Genomic DNA, 14,361 nt, shown 5'->3' with positions numbered 1-14,361 from the left:
TGCTTGATGAAACCGTTTTCAATTATCTTTACATGTTCACAAGAATTATGCCAATCATCTGCACTAATTTGTGAGGAAGTTTCTTCTGTTAATAATTTTATGTCACTTGCAGGTTTATTTACATTTTCATCATGAAATTATTTCTTCATTATACCCCAAATCATTTCTATGGGATTCAATGTTTTTTTTTTTATAAAATAGGGAGCAAACGGGCAGGAGGCTCACCTGATGTTAAGTGATACCGTCGCCCATGGACACTCTGAATGCCAGAGGTCTCGCGAGTGCGTTGCCAGCCTTTTAGGAATCTGTACGCTCTTTTCTTGAAAGACTCTAATTCGAATTGGTTCGGAAATACTTCAATGGACAGCTGGTTCCACATAGCGGTGGTGCGCGGCAAAAATTGCCTTGAAAAACGCTCAGTCGTGGAACGTCGGACGTCGAGGTGATACGGGTGGAATTTTGTATTCTGCCTCGACGTCCGATGATGAAACTCAGCTGCAGGTATTAATCCGAACAACTCCTCTGAACACTTTCCATGGTAAATGCGGTGGAAGATGCAGAGTGACCTTACATCTCTAGGGATTGGTCATCGACGATTCGAACCGCTCTTTGTTGGATACGGTCAAGTGCAAGGAGCTGGTACTGGGGAGCCCCCGCTCAGAGGTGAGAACAGTATTCAAGTAGTTTTTGCAAGCGATGGCCCTGAGTGAAGTACCGTCTGGCTTTGCTGCACCAAACTTTTTGGAGGGTTATTTAGCCTTTCCCTCTAAATGACCGCGAAACTGAACGTCGTTCGATATGTCAACGCCAAGTATCCCGATGCTGGCTGTGGCTTTAAGAAGAGTGTTTTCCAAAAGAGGAGTAGCGACAAAAGGGTGTTTTTTTCGCGGAAAACGCAAAAACTTGTGTCTTCTTGGGGTTAAATTGGACTGGGTTTAGTGTGCAATGTGCAATGATAAGGTGGTAGTCTTAAATTGTGTGGTTTTAATATTTCATCTATCTCATATAACGGCACAGACACGTTTCGTTGCCCTGTTTCAAGTAGTTTACATTTACACCAAACATCAAATTATTAGCACGGAGCCATTTCTTATATCAGTGATACGATTGGCTTGTTTGTACTCGTACTCAATATCTAGCATTATCCATAACAATTAATGAAGGTCTTGTTAGATTTGTAATTATTTTCTCTGTCACCCATTTTGTGAAATTGTCTTTATTCATATCGAGGTGGTTGTCAGCAGACACATTCGTTGAACTGTACACCAAACAACAATTTGGTACAAAGCAATTTTCTTCTCCAGCGTTTACAATGATCCCCTTTGCTCCAAGTGAAATACTTTAAGATGGACCTACAATATCTTTGCTTTTCCAGCACTTATTCACGGAACATCAACCGCGAATCTAAGTCCCATCTTAAATCTCACCTTATTTATGATGCTCTTAAACTTGGCAGGTTTCTCTTCAACAAAAACATCATCATCGTCTTTGTAGTTTTATGTCATCTCTTTCCATCAAAATGGTCCATTTTTATAGGCGTTTATTATATTCAAAACCATTTATTATTGTACTCAAACGATAGCTTAGTCATTCATCATCATTATCATCAGTCTATATACATTTCGCTATAGAGAAGCACAATCACATGCCTCCTGTAACGAGTGAGAGAAAGAGGGATTATTACTTAATATTTTTATAACCTCAGCGATTCTCTTCCTTCGTTGAAATCAATATCTTATCAAATAATTTGGAAAAGTTTAATTACTATTGGAATTTCCTTCCAAACTGTATAGAATTCCTTAATTTTATTAGCAGTCAACTATAAATCGAAACGGTTCAAGTTGATTATCTTCTTTCCCCCTCTCCTCTTTTTGCCAGGCGTGGAAAACACACCATCCTTCAATGTGCACGCCTGTGCTCCACTACACCTGATAATCCTTCAGATTCGTCGTGAAGAAGCCACCCTAGCCCTAGCCCTATAAAGAAGTTACAATTAAGTACCATAAGAAAATATAAAATAAACTAAAAGTATCAAAATCACTCAGTCCAACTAAGCGGTCAACTCTACCACGCTTTTTAAAATAAAAAATTCAGTTCCTTTACACATTCTTCTTGTTTTATTTTATGATAAATATTGAAAACAATATTTACCGCTTGAGATCGAAGTGACTTTTTCTACATTTTCACAAAAACAACAAATTTCAACAAAATCTCAGAAGCGGTTGATAGATACTTTGATTTGACGGTTTTCACTCGAAAACCATCACATCAAAATTTATAAAATCTCATTTTTTTGTATGCAATGTATAATGGATATTCACTAGAACTATAGATGTATATTTTCATTTTCCATTATCTTACACTGTTTATGTTTTTTTTAAATTTTATGGTAATAATTTTAACTTTATGCCAGTTTCAAGAAAAAGGTTGGGAAACGGTTTCTGTTTTAGTAAGTCTCCAATATACATGTTGACTCTATGTTGCTCCATGAATAAGTCTACTCTGTGGTGATAATTTGTTTATGTTTCAAATATATTGTCCAACAGCGAACTTCATAGTACACAATATATAAGCTTGAAATGTTACGGTGTCTGTAACTCCGTAAAAATATTAAAAGTATGTAGTTTTTTTCATTTCAGTTTTGTGACTAAATCAATATTGTACTTTTAACTTAAGCTTTAGATTATATAAGTATACATTCCGAAAATGTGCATTTTGAAGAGTCCCGTGTTTCAAGTATTTTTCTTTATAAATTACATCTACTGCGAAGAATTTAATCTATATGGAGAGGCAGGACAGGCTTATGCATTAGTTATTAACATAGGACATCCTCCTCAGAAGGTAATTATGAATAAAGCAATATAATAACTGGACTTAAGTTTTACTTTAAGGATTTTGGGCTTGCTGCGGTGTAAGGTTTCAATTGTCTATTGATTTTATTCGTTAACGTCTAAGGTAATAACGAGTTGTAATTTGATAGTGTTCAGTGATGTGCAATAATGCTGTCTGCCCCAACTTAAACTTTAATCATTCATTCATTTTATAAAGTCTTCTGTATATATTTAATTCTCTTATCCCTTGAACTTCTTTTCAGCTCCATGTTTTAGTTGATACAGGAAGCGCTACATTAGCAATTGCTGCATATGCAAGAAAAGACAGTAACATATATTTTCACAAAGAAAATTCAACTAGCTTATATAATAGCGGTAAAGAGGTTGGTATATAATTATTTAAACTTAGTGTCATTGTAAAATCTCAGAAATATGAATAATTAATACTCATTAATAATAATTATCCAGTATCACCACAACTCTTATAAGGTTTTGCTGGATTATATTTATTATCATAGGCATGGAGGTAATTTTTGGGTTTCACTATATTGTTGGTTTGTTCTTGATGTTGAACTACATTGAAAGTTAATTGTGAACATAAAAAATCCTATAACAGGAGTTGGAATTGCATACTTTATTTATAAGCATAACACTACTGTTATATTAAAAAATAAATAAATAGGTACTTAATGCATTATTTATACAATTTAAATTATATTCTAATTATTATATTTATTTTAAGTTTTGTTTCATTAAAGAAATTGAAGCCGAGGCTTAAATCATGTTCATTAATTTTACATTTCTGAGAACTAAAGCATTTCTTGCCCACTTTTGTCTGTAATTAAAACTGATTAATGACTATATACAGATAACAAGAACTTTCTTAATACATTATTAAATGCTTCAGGTACAAGCAAAGTATTCGCAAGGAACATGGTCTGGAACACTCGCTTCAGACTTCATACACTTCCCCTCATTGCCAACAGTACCAGAAGTGAGAAGTGATTTGGCTCTCATCACAAAAAGTTATAAATTTTTTATGAACGGATCGGGGTGGCAGGTTTGTATTTGTTTTCTATGAATATGTGTTATATACCGTGAGTCCTAGTTGTCTTTGATCAACAAAAATGTTGAAGAAATATAATTAATAGTCAGTGAGTTGTTTGTACTTCCTATATGTTAGGAATAAGTTTCAGGAATCAAATATTATGACACTATCTGGTCAATTTATTTTTGAAGCCTTGTCATATGTACAAAATAATATAAACGATTTTATAACAAATGGTCACTTTCACCAGTAAATTTGTTTTCACTGCTTTTTAGTTAATTCCGTGACTGTTTAGTCGTCGGTGGTATTAAATAACTTACGTAAATGGCATTCTTAACTGGGATGATTAAAAACTACTACCTATTTCTTTTAACAACCTTCTGTGTGATCTTTACAGCAAATTCCAAAAAGTTGCCTCAACCTAATGTTGAACATTTTTTCATATAAATTCGTCTCGGTTACTTTTATTCCCATGGCTTCTTCGGTGTCATACCTGTCGTATCCATACATTGGACAGTCGGTCAGAACATGTAACACCGACTCTTCAGCTGTATTGACACAAGGACTGACAGCGCTCTGTCTAACCCTGAATCTGTAAAAATATCAACATCAGTCACGATAGTCAAGCCCGTTTGTTTTATTTGTAACTCTCGTTGAACGTAAATTAATCAATAAAGCTTTTTATGAATTTGACGAATGTTTGAATGATCCTGATCTTTCGGATCGATTTGCTCCAGTTCAAACGATTTGTATGACTCAATACTTGGCGATTAAAGACTGACGGAAAGTTTCTTGCCAGTTCTTCTTGCTCGCACTACGCCCTCGACTTGCGAACAGGTAGTAAATGTAGATTTACGATTAATTTAACTTATTTTCTGGTGTCATGCACGAGTGGACTGGCTTTTCTATATTATGAACAAAGGTTTACGCACGTAAGCTTACGTACTTTACGTTTAAATAACGCTTTGTCGTCGAACTGAGGCGACTAGTCGACGGTCAGGTTAATCTATAGAGAGTCGTAATCTATAAGTACGTCACTCATTCCAGGGTCTGCTGGGTCTGGCGTATCTGCCGGTGGCGGCGTGGGGCGACAGCGTGGTGGTGGGCTCGTGGCTGGACTTCGTCGAGAAGGTGAACGCGAGGCCTCTGTCCTTCGAGCTGAAGCTTTGCGGCTCGACGAGTCCGGTCAACGCCACTCACTATGGAAACTTGAGAATGTTCGGTGAGATTATTCTACGTATTTGTCACGTTTCGCAACAGAGATCCACCTCCGGAGCTTCCCTTTCCGCTCGCCTCCCGGACTCGAAGCGAGAGACGGAGTCCCGGAGTCGCGTGTCATCACTTTAAGCGTCGAGTCGAACTCGAATGTACCCAATCGTATCGATAATCCACTCCATCGAGAATTGAGTCTCCCGACGTCATCCTGTAGACTGTTCGGAGACTCTCTGAAGCTCGACGAGCATTCCGTTGAATTCTTCCCGAGACCGCCGAGACAACGATGTCGTCCCTAAATCTGAAACCGAGGCCTCGGTCGTTCCGTCGGAGGAGTTCGAAGGCGTCTTCCGCTGCAGCGAAGCGGATCTCGGGGGCGATGTGTCAGCAGTCAATACGTACATCTTCGTCGCGATCGAGACTTAGTAAATTGTACTCTCCGGTTTACCGACATTTGGTCGGAGCGGCTCGGCCCATCTCCAAAAACAGCTTAATATGTCTCAGTAGTGGTCTGTAATTTACCTTTCGAAGAAGAGCCTACACTGGGAGCGTCTCCACGGCCAAGGCGTCGCCCGGTGAAGCGGTTCTCTGTCATCGCCTGGTGCATTATTGTCTTTAAATTGTAAATTCGTTCGCACACGCCAAAAGCGCGGAGGAGGTCGAGCTAAACCTTTCGATTGCTCTGTAGATCCGTTTGTTTGGAAGGCCTTCGGCGCTGGCTCGATCGTTTCCTCAACCAATTTAGTGTTGAATGAGCGCATCTCGGACCGCAAGTGATCAGACATTTGTTCGTCGAGCTGCCTCCGACAAACGACATCGTCACTGCCGTGAGTCGGAGTCTGAGGTGAGAGTTTCTGCACCGTCGTCTAGGGCAAGGTCTGAAGCGTTGAGCCGACGGGCCGAATTAGCCTCTAAAAAGCTTGGTGTGCTCAGCGAGGCGAGACGGTACTTCACTGTGGGCCACCGCTTGCAACTCTATAAAGCCCCAAATTCGGCCCCACACGGAGTTCCTAATTCCTCGGAGAGGGACTCGATTCTTTGGCGTTGCATAGCGATGTGGGTTCACTCTGCATCTTCTACCGCATTTACCATGGAGAGTGTTCAGAGGAGTTGTATCGACTGCGGGTAGCAGCTGAGTTTCATTCTCGGACGTCGAGGCAGAATACGAAATTCCACCTGTACTACGACGTCCATCGTTCCACAATCCACAATTGAATGTTTTCGAAGGCAGTTTTTGCCGCGCACCATCACTATGCGGAATTAATAAATTATTAATGCGATTTAACTTAGAGTCAAAGTATTCAAGAAAAGAGCGTAACAATTCTTAAAAGGCCGGCAACGCACCCGCGCGCCTTCCGGCATTGACAGTGTCGATGGGCGGCAGTATCGCTTCACACGAGGGAAGTCTCCTGCCCGTTCTATTCTTAGAAAAGCTTTTTTTTTTTTAGATAGAGTTAGAATTAAGATTGGACTTCACGAGAAGAGATTCAAAATTCCTCTTTCGGTTTTCTCACTTTTCTACACTCTCACTCACTTTTCTTTGATTGACTTTTCGGTGATCTTTGAATTCGCCTTTTAGTTGACATGAAAGAGTCGATCTCGTTTTTTGTCTGATCCGGGCTGAGCCGTGTCCCTTTTCTGTGAAGCGGCTTCTGAAAAGAAGATAAACTGCCTACGATTTTTTCTTTGCCCGTAACCGAACTGTCTCATCCTTAGCTCTCCGTGCTCTCTCTTCTTGCGTCGAAATATATACAAAAACCTTTTAAAAATAATAATAATAAATAAACAGAAAACAATTATTATGTGGGACATGGTACAATTAAAATTAAATTAAAAAAAAAAGTAATTTTAGTGTTACAACTATGTTATGATTGTACACGGTTACTGTTATAGTTTTTAGAACCTAAAGTCGTTACAAGATTCGTAGAAGGCCTCTGTAGATTAGGAAAAGAAAAAGAAAAAAAGAGAGAAAATCTTTATTATACACAATATACAGGATATTTAGGTAAAGTAAAGTGCATTGGCCCGCACACTGGGATTCGGAATCCAATATGGCTAGTTAATTTCTATGTGATAATGCAGAGATTGGGAAATTGTATTATAAAGGAAAGGCCCCTCGATGCAACGAAGCCTCGGCCAAACACAGTTCTCCGTTTTGGCATTGGGAATTCAAATCGTCGCTTCTTAAATGTGTCTCAAACCGATCGCTGAGATGTATAGCCAAAATGTACGATTCTGGATGACTCGAAGGACCAAAATGTACGGTTCCTGGGTCAACGGGATGCTTCAAATAATAGAGATTTATTGATTTACTCTATATTTACCACTCGCGTGTTACAATAGAATATGAGCGAAATAATGACGTGCTAATTGCTATATACCGAATGAATACAATTAACAGTCAAAGAGAGTGCCTGCGTCTGGCTATGCTCTCGGGGTGTAACTCCCATGATTTAGTTATTCGCTATGAACGAATAACTGTATGTAGAAGAGAGTGCCTGCGTCTGGCTATGCTCTCGGGGTGTAACTCCCATGATTTAGTTATTCGCTATGAACGAATAACTGTATGTAGAAGAGAGTGCCTGCGTCTGGCTATGCTCTCGGGGTGTAACTCCCATGATTAAGTTATTCGCTATGAACGAATAACTGTATGTAGAAGAGAGTGCCTGCGTCTGGCTATGCTCTCGGGGTGTAACTCCCATGATTTAGTTATTCGCTATGAACGAATAACTGTATGTAGCAGAGAGTGCCTGCGTCTGGCTATGCTCTCGGGGTGTAACTCCCATGATTTAGTTATTCGCTATCAACGAATAACTGTATGTAGAAGAGAGTGCCTGCGTCTGGCTATGCTCTCGGGGTGTAACTCCCATGATTAAGTTATTCGCTATGAACGAATAACTGTATGTAGAAGAGAGTGCCTGCGTCTGGCTATGCTCTCGGGGTGTAACTCCCATGATTTAGTTATTCGCTATGAACGAATAACTGTATGTAGAAGAGAGTGCCTGCGTCTGGCTATGCTCTCGGGGTGTAACTCCCATGATTTAGTTATTCGCTATCAACGAATAACTGTATGTAGAAGAGAGTGCCTGCGTCTGGCTATGCTCTCGGGGTGTAACTCCCATGATTTAGTTATTCGCTATCAACGAATAACTGTATGTAGAAGAGAGTGCCTGCGTCTGGCTATGCTCTCGGGGTGTAACTCCCATGATTAAGTTATTCGCTATGAACGAATAACTGTATGTAGAAGAGAGTGCCTGCGTCTGGCTATGCTCTCGGGGTGTAACTCCCATGATTTAGTTATTCGCTATGAACGAATAACTGTATGTAGAAGAGAGTGCCTGCGTCGGGCTATACTCTCGGGACGTAACTCCGACGATTTGGGAAATCGTCACGCTTATAAGTGATCGATATATACGAACCTTGGCACGTACATAGGGATCATCACGGTTATAAACTAAGAAAGCCTGAGTGAGCAAAATGTACAGCCTTGGCTCGTACAGCTTTCTTGCTAAATAGGTTTTAGTTTCTAACTGCTCCAACTTAATCAGTAAAGATTCAGCCGTTGCTCCCCATGCCGGAAGACAATACGTTAGATCAGACCGACAAAATGCTAAATAAATTATTCTAATAACTTCGTTCAGCGTCTATCGATTGAAGATATAGATTATACAATACTAATACAAATAATGTATGTTTAAGTTTTAATCGCGACATAATAAAGTTTATTTTGTTCCACCAGTGTTGCTTAACGTTAAGTCTTTGGGTCATTGGGCGGCGATATATAGATATACATATATGTGTTGGCGGTTGTTTGCACGTAGCTTACGGTCCCACAAGTCAGTTATTGTGTTCGAGGCGTATTGTAAGTGATTTTACTCGGCGCAACTTACCGTTCTGTTTTAACTAGAAAGCGTTGTATACGTATCGCTGAGACCCCAGACCCCACACCCCACACGTTGGACACGAGATGGAGTTTGTTTATTTACCAATATTAACAGCGACTAAGACCGAATTGTTATTTGCTGTGACTAAAACATTTGGATATAATATGAAATACATAAGTTATTAAAGAAAAAACACACTTAGCTCAAAAACAGTTTAAAATTGCATTTAGCCCTATGTTTTTTTCGTGTTTGTCTCAAAGTAATTTGGTTTTGTTTATAATGTATTTTAATACCTGACCCGACTCGGTGCGTTTGCAGTCAGATGATAACCATCTAATAACATATATTAAAACAAGATCGACTGATAAACTTTTAAATTTGCAAAATTGTAAACATTTTAAATACAAGCAATAAATGTTGCAATCTCGACTTAATGTCTAGATCTTTTGAATTTTTAATTTCCAAATAATGGCGATGCTAAATTATTTAAATTAGTTACTTGAGACCCACGAGTGTCAGTTTTTTTAATGCAAATTCTCGTTCACTGTTTATCTCGGACGACCTTTCAGCTTTAGTTTCGTTATTTATGTATTAACACTTCTAGTACACAGAATACGGTTCAGTTTTTTTTTTTTTTTTTATAAAATAGGGGGCAAACGGGCAGGAGGCTCACCTGATGTTAAGTGATACCGCCGCCCATGGACACTCTCAATGCCAGAGGGCTCGCGAGTGCGTTGCCGGCCTTTTAAGAATTTGTACGCTCTTTTCTTGAAGGACCCTAAGTCGAATTGGTTCGGAAATACTTCAGTGGGCAGCTGGTTCCACATAGTTGACACAATTAAATAAAAAGGGCAACTTTATCTTACTCGTAAAGCAATTTTTTCTGCAGATTTTATCTATTATATTCGTTCAAGGTTAGCTCTGATCTGCATCAACAATTATAAAGACAGATATAGGAATGATTTATTATATATTTCTTAATTAAAATTCATAAATCGTTATCTCTGCATATATTTTTTACACTTAATAAATATATCAAAAATGTATTAATTATTTTTTTATTACGTTGATTTTCATTCAGTTTTAAAAGAATCAATACTAATATTATAATTTGTGTTTCTAATGTTTACACACAAAACTACTGGACCGATTTTTTTAATTCTTTCACCATTAGAAAGCTGCATCTTCACTGACTGACAATTATATATATCTTCTATCTATAATATAAAAATGAATCGCAAAATGTATTGGTAAGCACATCTACAACGCCTCGAACAATTGTACCAATTCTTTTTTTTAAAATGTTCATTGGTTTTTAGGGCGAGTAAAATTCGAATAATTTCCGGGAAAACCCTAAAACAGCCCTTTTCTTTTTCCCATACAAACGTTTTGTAAAAAAAATGTACTGTATGAGTCAATTTGTACTTTATTGCTATTCAATAAAGTTCATATTAAATTATAATCACTCACTGTTGTCTAAGCAATTTAGGTGTGTACCGAACGTCAAAGAGTCAATTTGCAATTTATTACAGCTGCACAAAGTTCAAATTCACTATATATATATTAAATTCTCCTGTAAACTATATATGTTATAAATGTTCGTTCTCATACCCCTCTGAAACAGCTCGATCGATTCCTATGAAATTTTTTATGCATAGTCAGTATGTCTTAGAATCGGCTACTATCTATATTGCAAACCCCTAAGTGATAAGGGGTTTCCACCCCAAAAAGTTTTTTTTATATTTTTTGGATAAATTTTTTTTGTATTTTTTTTTATGATACAACGTACAAAAATACATACAACCCTTAATATTCACCCCTCTTTTATCAATCCCTATTTTTTATTATAGTAGATAGGTTATTTTAATTGAACTAAAAAAACGTTTCCTAGAAATAATATACATGGCAAAACGACGTTTGCCGGGTCAGCTGGTTTTAAATATAATATAACTAAACTCATGTTTTAATACCTAATTATATGCAGTTGCATACACTACTTTATTTAATCTCATGGCTTTAGGTAGATCATATTAGGTACATTAAATAAAATGCAATATAAAAAAAAAACAAATTATGTATTATAATATATATTCACATTTTGAATATTGCAATTTTGAAACTGAATAACCGGCTGGAAGGCGCTATAAGACAATGGTACGTTTATATTAATTTTATTTTTTATTATTATTATTTATTTTATTTTTTGTCTCCGCCAGCATCGATTAGTACGAATCTGAGTTTGGAAGATTAAGATAACTGGCTTTCGTTTTACCAACTCTATGTACACCCAGTATTTCCCAGAAATGTGACTCAAAAAGAAGGAAGGATTGCTACATGAATTTGGTCGAGTTCTATGTACTGTTTACATAATTGGTAATATTTGCCCGTTATCACAATACTCCATTTTAATATTGCAAAATATTGTACAATGTATTGGCGCGTAAATGAAAAAAAACCCAATGAACAAGGATATAAAAATTACAGAATTTAATATTTCGTTACTTTTTAATTGTAACAGTATTTATACTGATAACTTAATATTAATTTAAGTTTCATATATTAAGTTTCTCATGTAAATAAAGTATATTTTGTTGCAATGATAAATATAATTCTTTAAACATATATATTTGTCGGAGAATGAATATTTTAAAATTCCCGCCACTCTGAAGTTAGTCGTAGAATGCGGTGTGGTATGGTAAGGTAGACTGTCAAAGTTGACAATTGACAATGCCTAGTCTGTGTGATCTACCAAATGTCAATGGCGCGACTGTTTCGTGGCAGTAAGTGAATTCTTTAGTCACTTGAGTTTCGAACGTCGCCTGCGCCGGACGTGCGCACTGACTGTGTTATAATGTCGGACGACGGTAGTAACACCAATTTAGCAATTATTAATCGCGTTGAATCTGCAACATATTTATAGGGCGACTTGTAGATTTTCGCCTACCACGAGATCGGTATCTAAGCGAGTGAAACCGCGGGGCATTGCTAGTATTTAATAATATTGTGTGTTCAGTAATCCTTCTTATAGTTTGGAAAAGAGAGTGAGCGACAAGAACTGTAATAGATAACGTTTCAGACGACCGAAACGCGTCCGAGGCCGGCGAATACATGTTCCGAACCCCGATATTGAGGAAGCGTTGGTACGAGATCGGCGTCCTGGCGATCCGGGTCTCGAACTCGGGCGCAGACAGAGAGCGGGCCGCGAACGGAACGAGGGATCGGAACGACATCGACCTCGAGGAGTGTCGCCTGATAAATGCCGAGAAGAGCATCGTCGACAGCGGCACCACCGGCATCCGGATGCCCGACGCCGTGTTCCGGCGGGTGAGCCTCTCGCCTTCGCGGGTCTCGCGTTTCGGCTCACGTTTAACGTTGCGTAACCGCTCCGCAGGTTGTGGGCGAGCTGAGGAGTTCGGCCCGGACGTCGAGCACGCTCGTCTTGGACGAGTTCTGGTACCACGGGGAGGTCGGTGGCGATTATTCTTAGCGCACCTATTTAACGTAGAACGGAGCGACGACACTGTAGCGACGATCGATTTCAGGCCGCCTGCTGGCCCGAGCCCCAAGAGTGGAACCTGCCCTCCCTGGCCGTCGACATCCTCAGCTCGGAGGCCGACGACCGGTACTTCACTCTGGAGATCCCGGCTCAGGTCTGATCGATATTTCTATTTTTATCGAGACGGTCGAATCGCGACTCCGGGTCTAATCGGCGACTCGAAATCGACAGAGCTTCATGCGCGTGATCAGCGCTCGCAACAAGTCTGCGTCGAGCGGCTCCGTGTCGGAGTTCTGCTACAAGTTGGGGCTGGAGGCCGCTCCGGGAACTGTGCTCGGCTACACGGCCATGGAGGGCCTGCAGGTCAGTTGTGTTGTCGTCACCGAGTCGATCGTCTCGACGATCGTTAGACGTACTCTACATTATTATTGAAAATTTCATCTTTATCGGTGTTTCGAGAATTGAAACGGTAACGACCGGTCCGTCGCAGGTTCTCTTCAACAGGTCCGGCGGCTGGATCGGCTGGAGAGAGTCGTCCTGCGGGCCCGCGGCCCGGACGTCCGGTCCGTCGAACGCGTCCGGGTCCCTGCTCAGCGCCTGCGGCCTCGACCGCTCTCTGCCGGACGTCAACGTCTCGATAAAGGCCGCGCAGTGGACCCTCTGCGCCATCTCCGTCGTGGCGGTCGCGGTGCTCGTCTATCTCTTGGCTCCCTGCCTCAAGATGTTGCCGGTTCGACGCTCGCCCCGGTGTCAGCAGATCTCTCTGTCCCAAGCGGCCTTGGTCGAACGGGACGCGTAGAACTTCGCCAGAATTGTCCGTGGCCCACCACCACCGTGGTCACCATCCTTTTGGATAATAAATATAAATGATGCGGTGTTTTACGATTAAAACGGAACAATTGATTAAGCAAAGAATATATTTTACGAATTCATTAAAATGTAACCGCTAAATCTTTACATTTCAATTATATTCAAATATCAAACTCTGAATTACGTGTGTGTGTGTGTCATGAATATACTTAACTCAATTTTACTTATCTAAACGCATCTATGACCAAATTGATCAATTAGATTTAATTTAACGAAATTGTAATATTTTTGAAGGACTTAGGACTTCGGTTTCAGATTATGAAAAATATTGTAGATCGACTCCGTCTAGTGTTTTTGTGTGTTTAAAGGTTATTGTGTGATAACAGTTTTGTGATAATTTTATGTAATTTTAAGATTTTTATTTTTATTAGAAGTAACACCTTTCAGTATTTCAAATAATTGTAGCTCTTTCATCGACCCCCGCAACGTATCCACGAGAGAAAGAACAAAAGTAGTTAGAGCGAATGCGAGTTTAACACAGCTTGGGGCATTGGCCCGGGGCCAGGGGTTTATTTCTTATACCATTCGAATGGCCAAGACAATGTACTTACCCAATGATGAGCAGAATAGTAATTCGTGAGCAGCTGTTGAGGCCCTCGACGTGTAAGTCTTCATCGAGCGAATTAGTCATTACCTTTTTGTAGAAGACTCGGGGACTCACCCGTTGTTGTATGATACCGCGGCCCGTGTACATTTACGACGCGCGAAGGCACGCCGGTGCGTTGCCGGCCTTTTGTGACTCTTATCTGTTTTACACGCAAACAGCTGAATGGAAATCTATTTAAGTCCTTCCGATGTCGGTGAGAACTCAAAAAAATAAATCCCGTTGAATACGATGAAATCGATGCAGGTGAAAAATGTATCAATTATAAACAAAACGTAAAAATATTCGTTAATAAATAAAGTTTTTGAGTACCGGATAACGGACCGGTTTGAGTGGCCCAATTAAATGTGTAAGTATTTAAATTGTTTTCCTTTTTTGGACACAAATGCGAAACTGAATGTCTGGAACATATTGAT

The 14,361-nt window shown here is 39.5% G+C and overlaps 1 protein-coding gene across 1 annotated transcript; it reads left to right on the top strand.

The window, feature by feature from the left end:
- Positions 1 to 2,454: 2,454 nt before the first annotated feature.
- On the top strand, positions 2,455 to 14,257 carry LOC123720054 (beta-secretase 1-like). The gene is made up of 9 exons (XM_045676498.1): positions 2,455 to 2,841; positions 3,095 to 3,214; positions 3,739 to 3,891; positions 4,927 to 5,101; positions 12,052 to 12,299; positions 12,367 to 12,441; positions 12,518 to 12,625; positions 12,703 to 12,834; positions 12,962 to 14,257. The coding sequence occupies exons 1-9, from the start codon at positions 2,707 to 2,709 to the stop codon at positions 13,268 to 13,270; spliced, it is 1,455 nt and encodes a 484-aa protein (XP_045532454.1). The 5' UTR covers positions 2,455 to 2,706; the 3' UTR covers positions 13,271 to 14,257.
- Positions 14,258 to 14,361: the final 104 nt, after the last annotated feature.

The sequence above is a fragment of the Pieris brassicae genome, chromosome 2 (assembly GCF_905147105.1).
Source record: "Pieris brassicae chromosome 2, ilPieBrab1.1, whole genome shotgun sequence".
Taxonomy (NCBI): Eukaryota; Metazoa; Arthropoda; class Insecta; order Lepidoptera; family Pieridae; genus Pieris; species Pieris brassicae.
Note: the sequence above shows the minus strand (reverse complement) of the source record. Positions and strands in the feature narration are given on the sequence as shown.

Bases quoted from the DNA above. Each gene is read 5' to 3' on its own strand.
- LOC123720054 (XM_045676498.1), top strand. From the start codon at position 2,707: ATGTGCATTTTGAAGAGTCCCGTGTTTCAAGTATTTTTCTTTATAAAT. The intron at 3,215-3,738 runs GTTGGTATATAA...TAAATGCTTCAG, and splicing joins TATATAATAGCGGTAAAGAG to GTACAAGCAAAGTATTCGCA. The intron at 5,102-12,051 runs GTGAGATTATTC...ATAACGTTTCAG, and splicing joins TGGAAACTTGAGAATGTTCG to ACGACCGAAACGCGTCCGAG.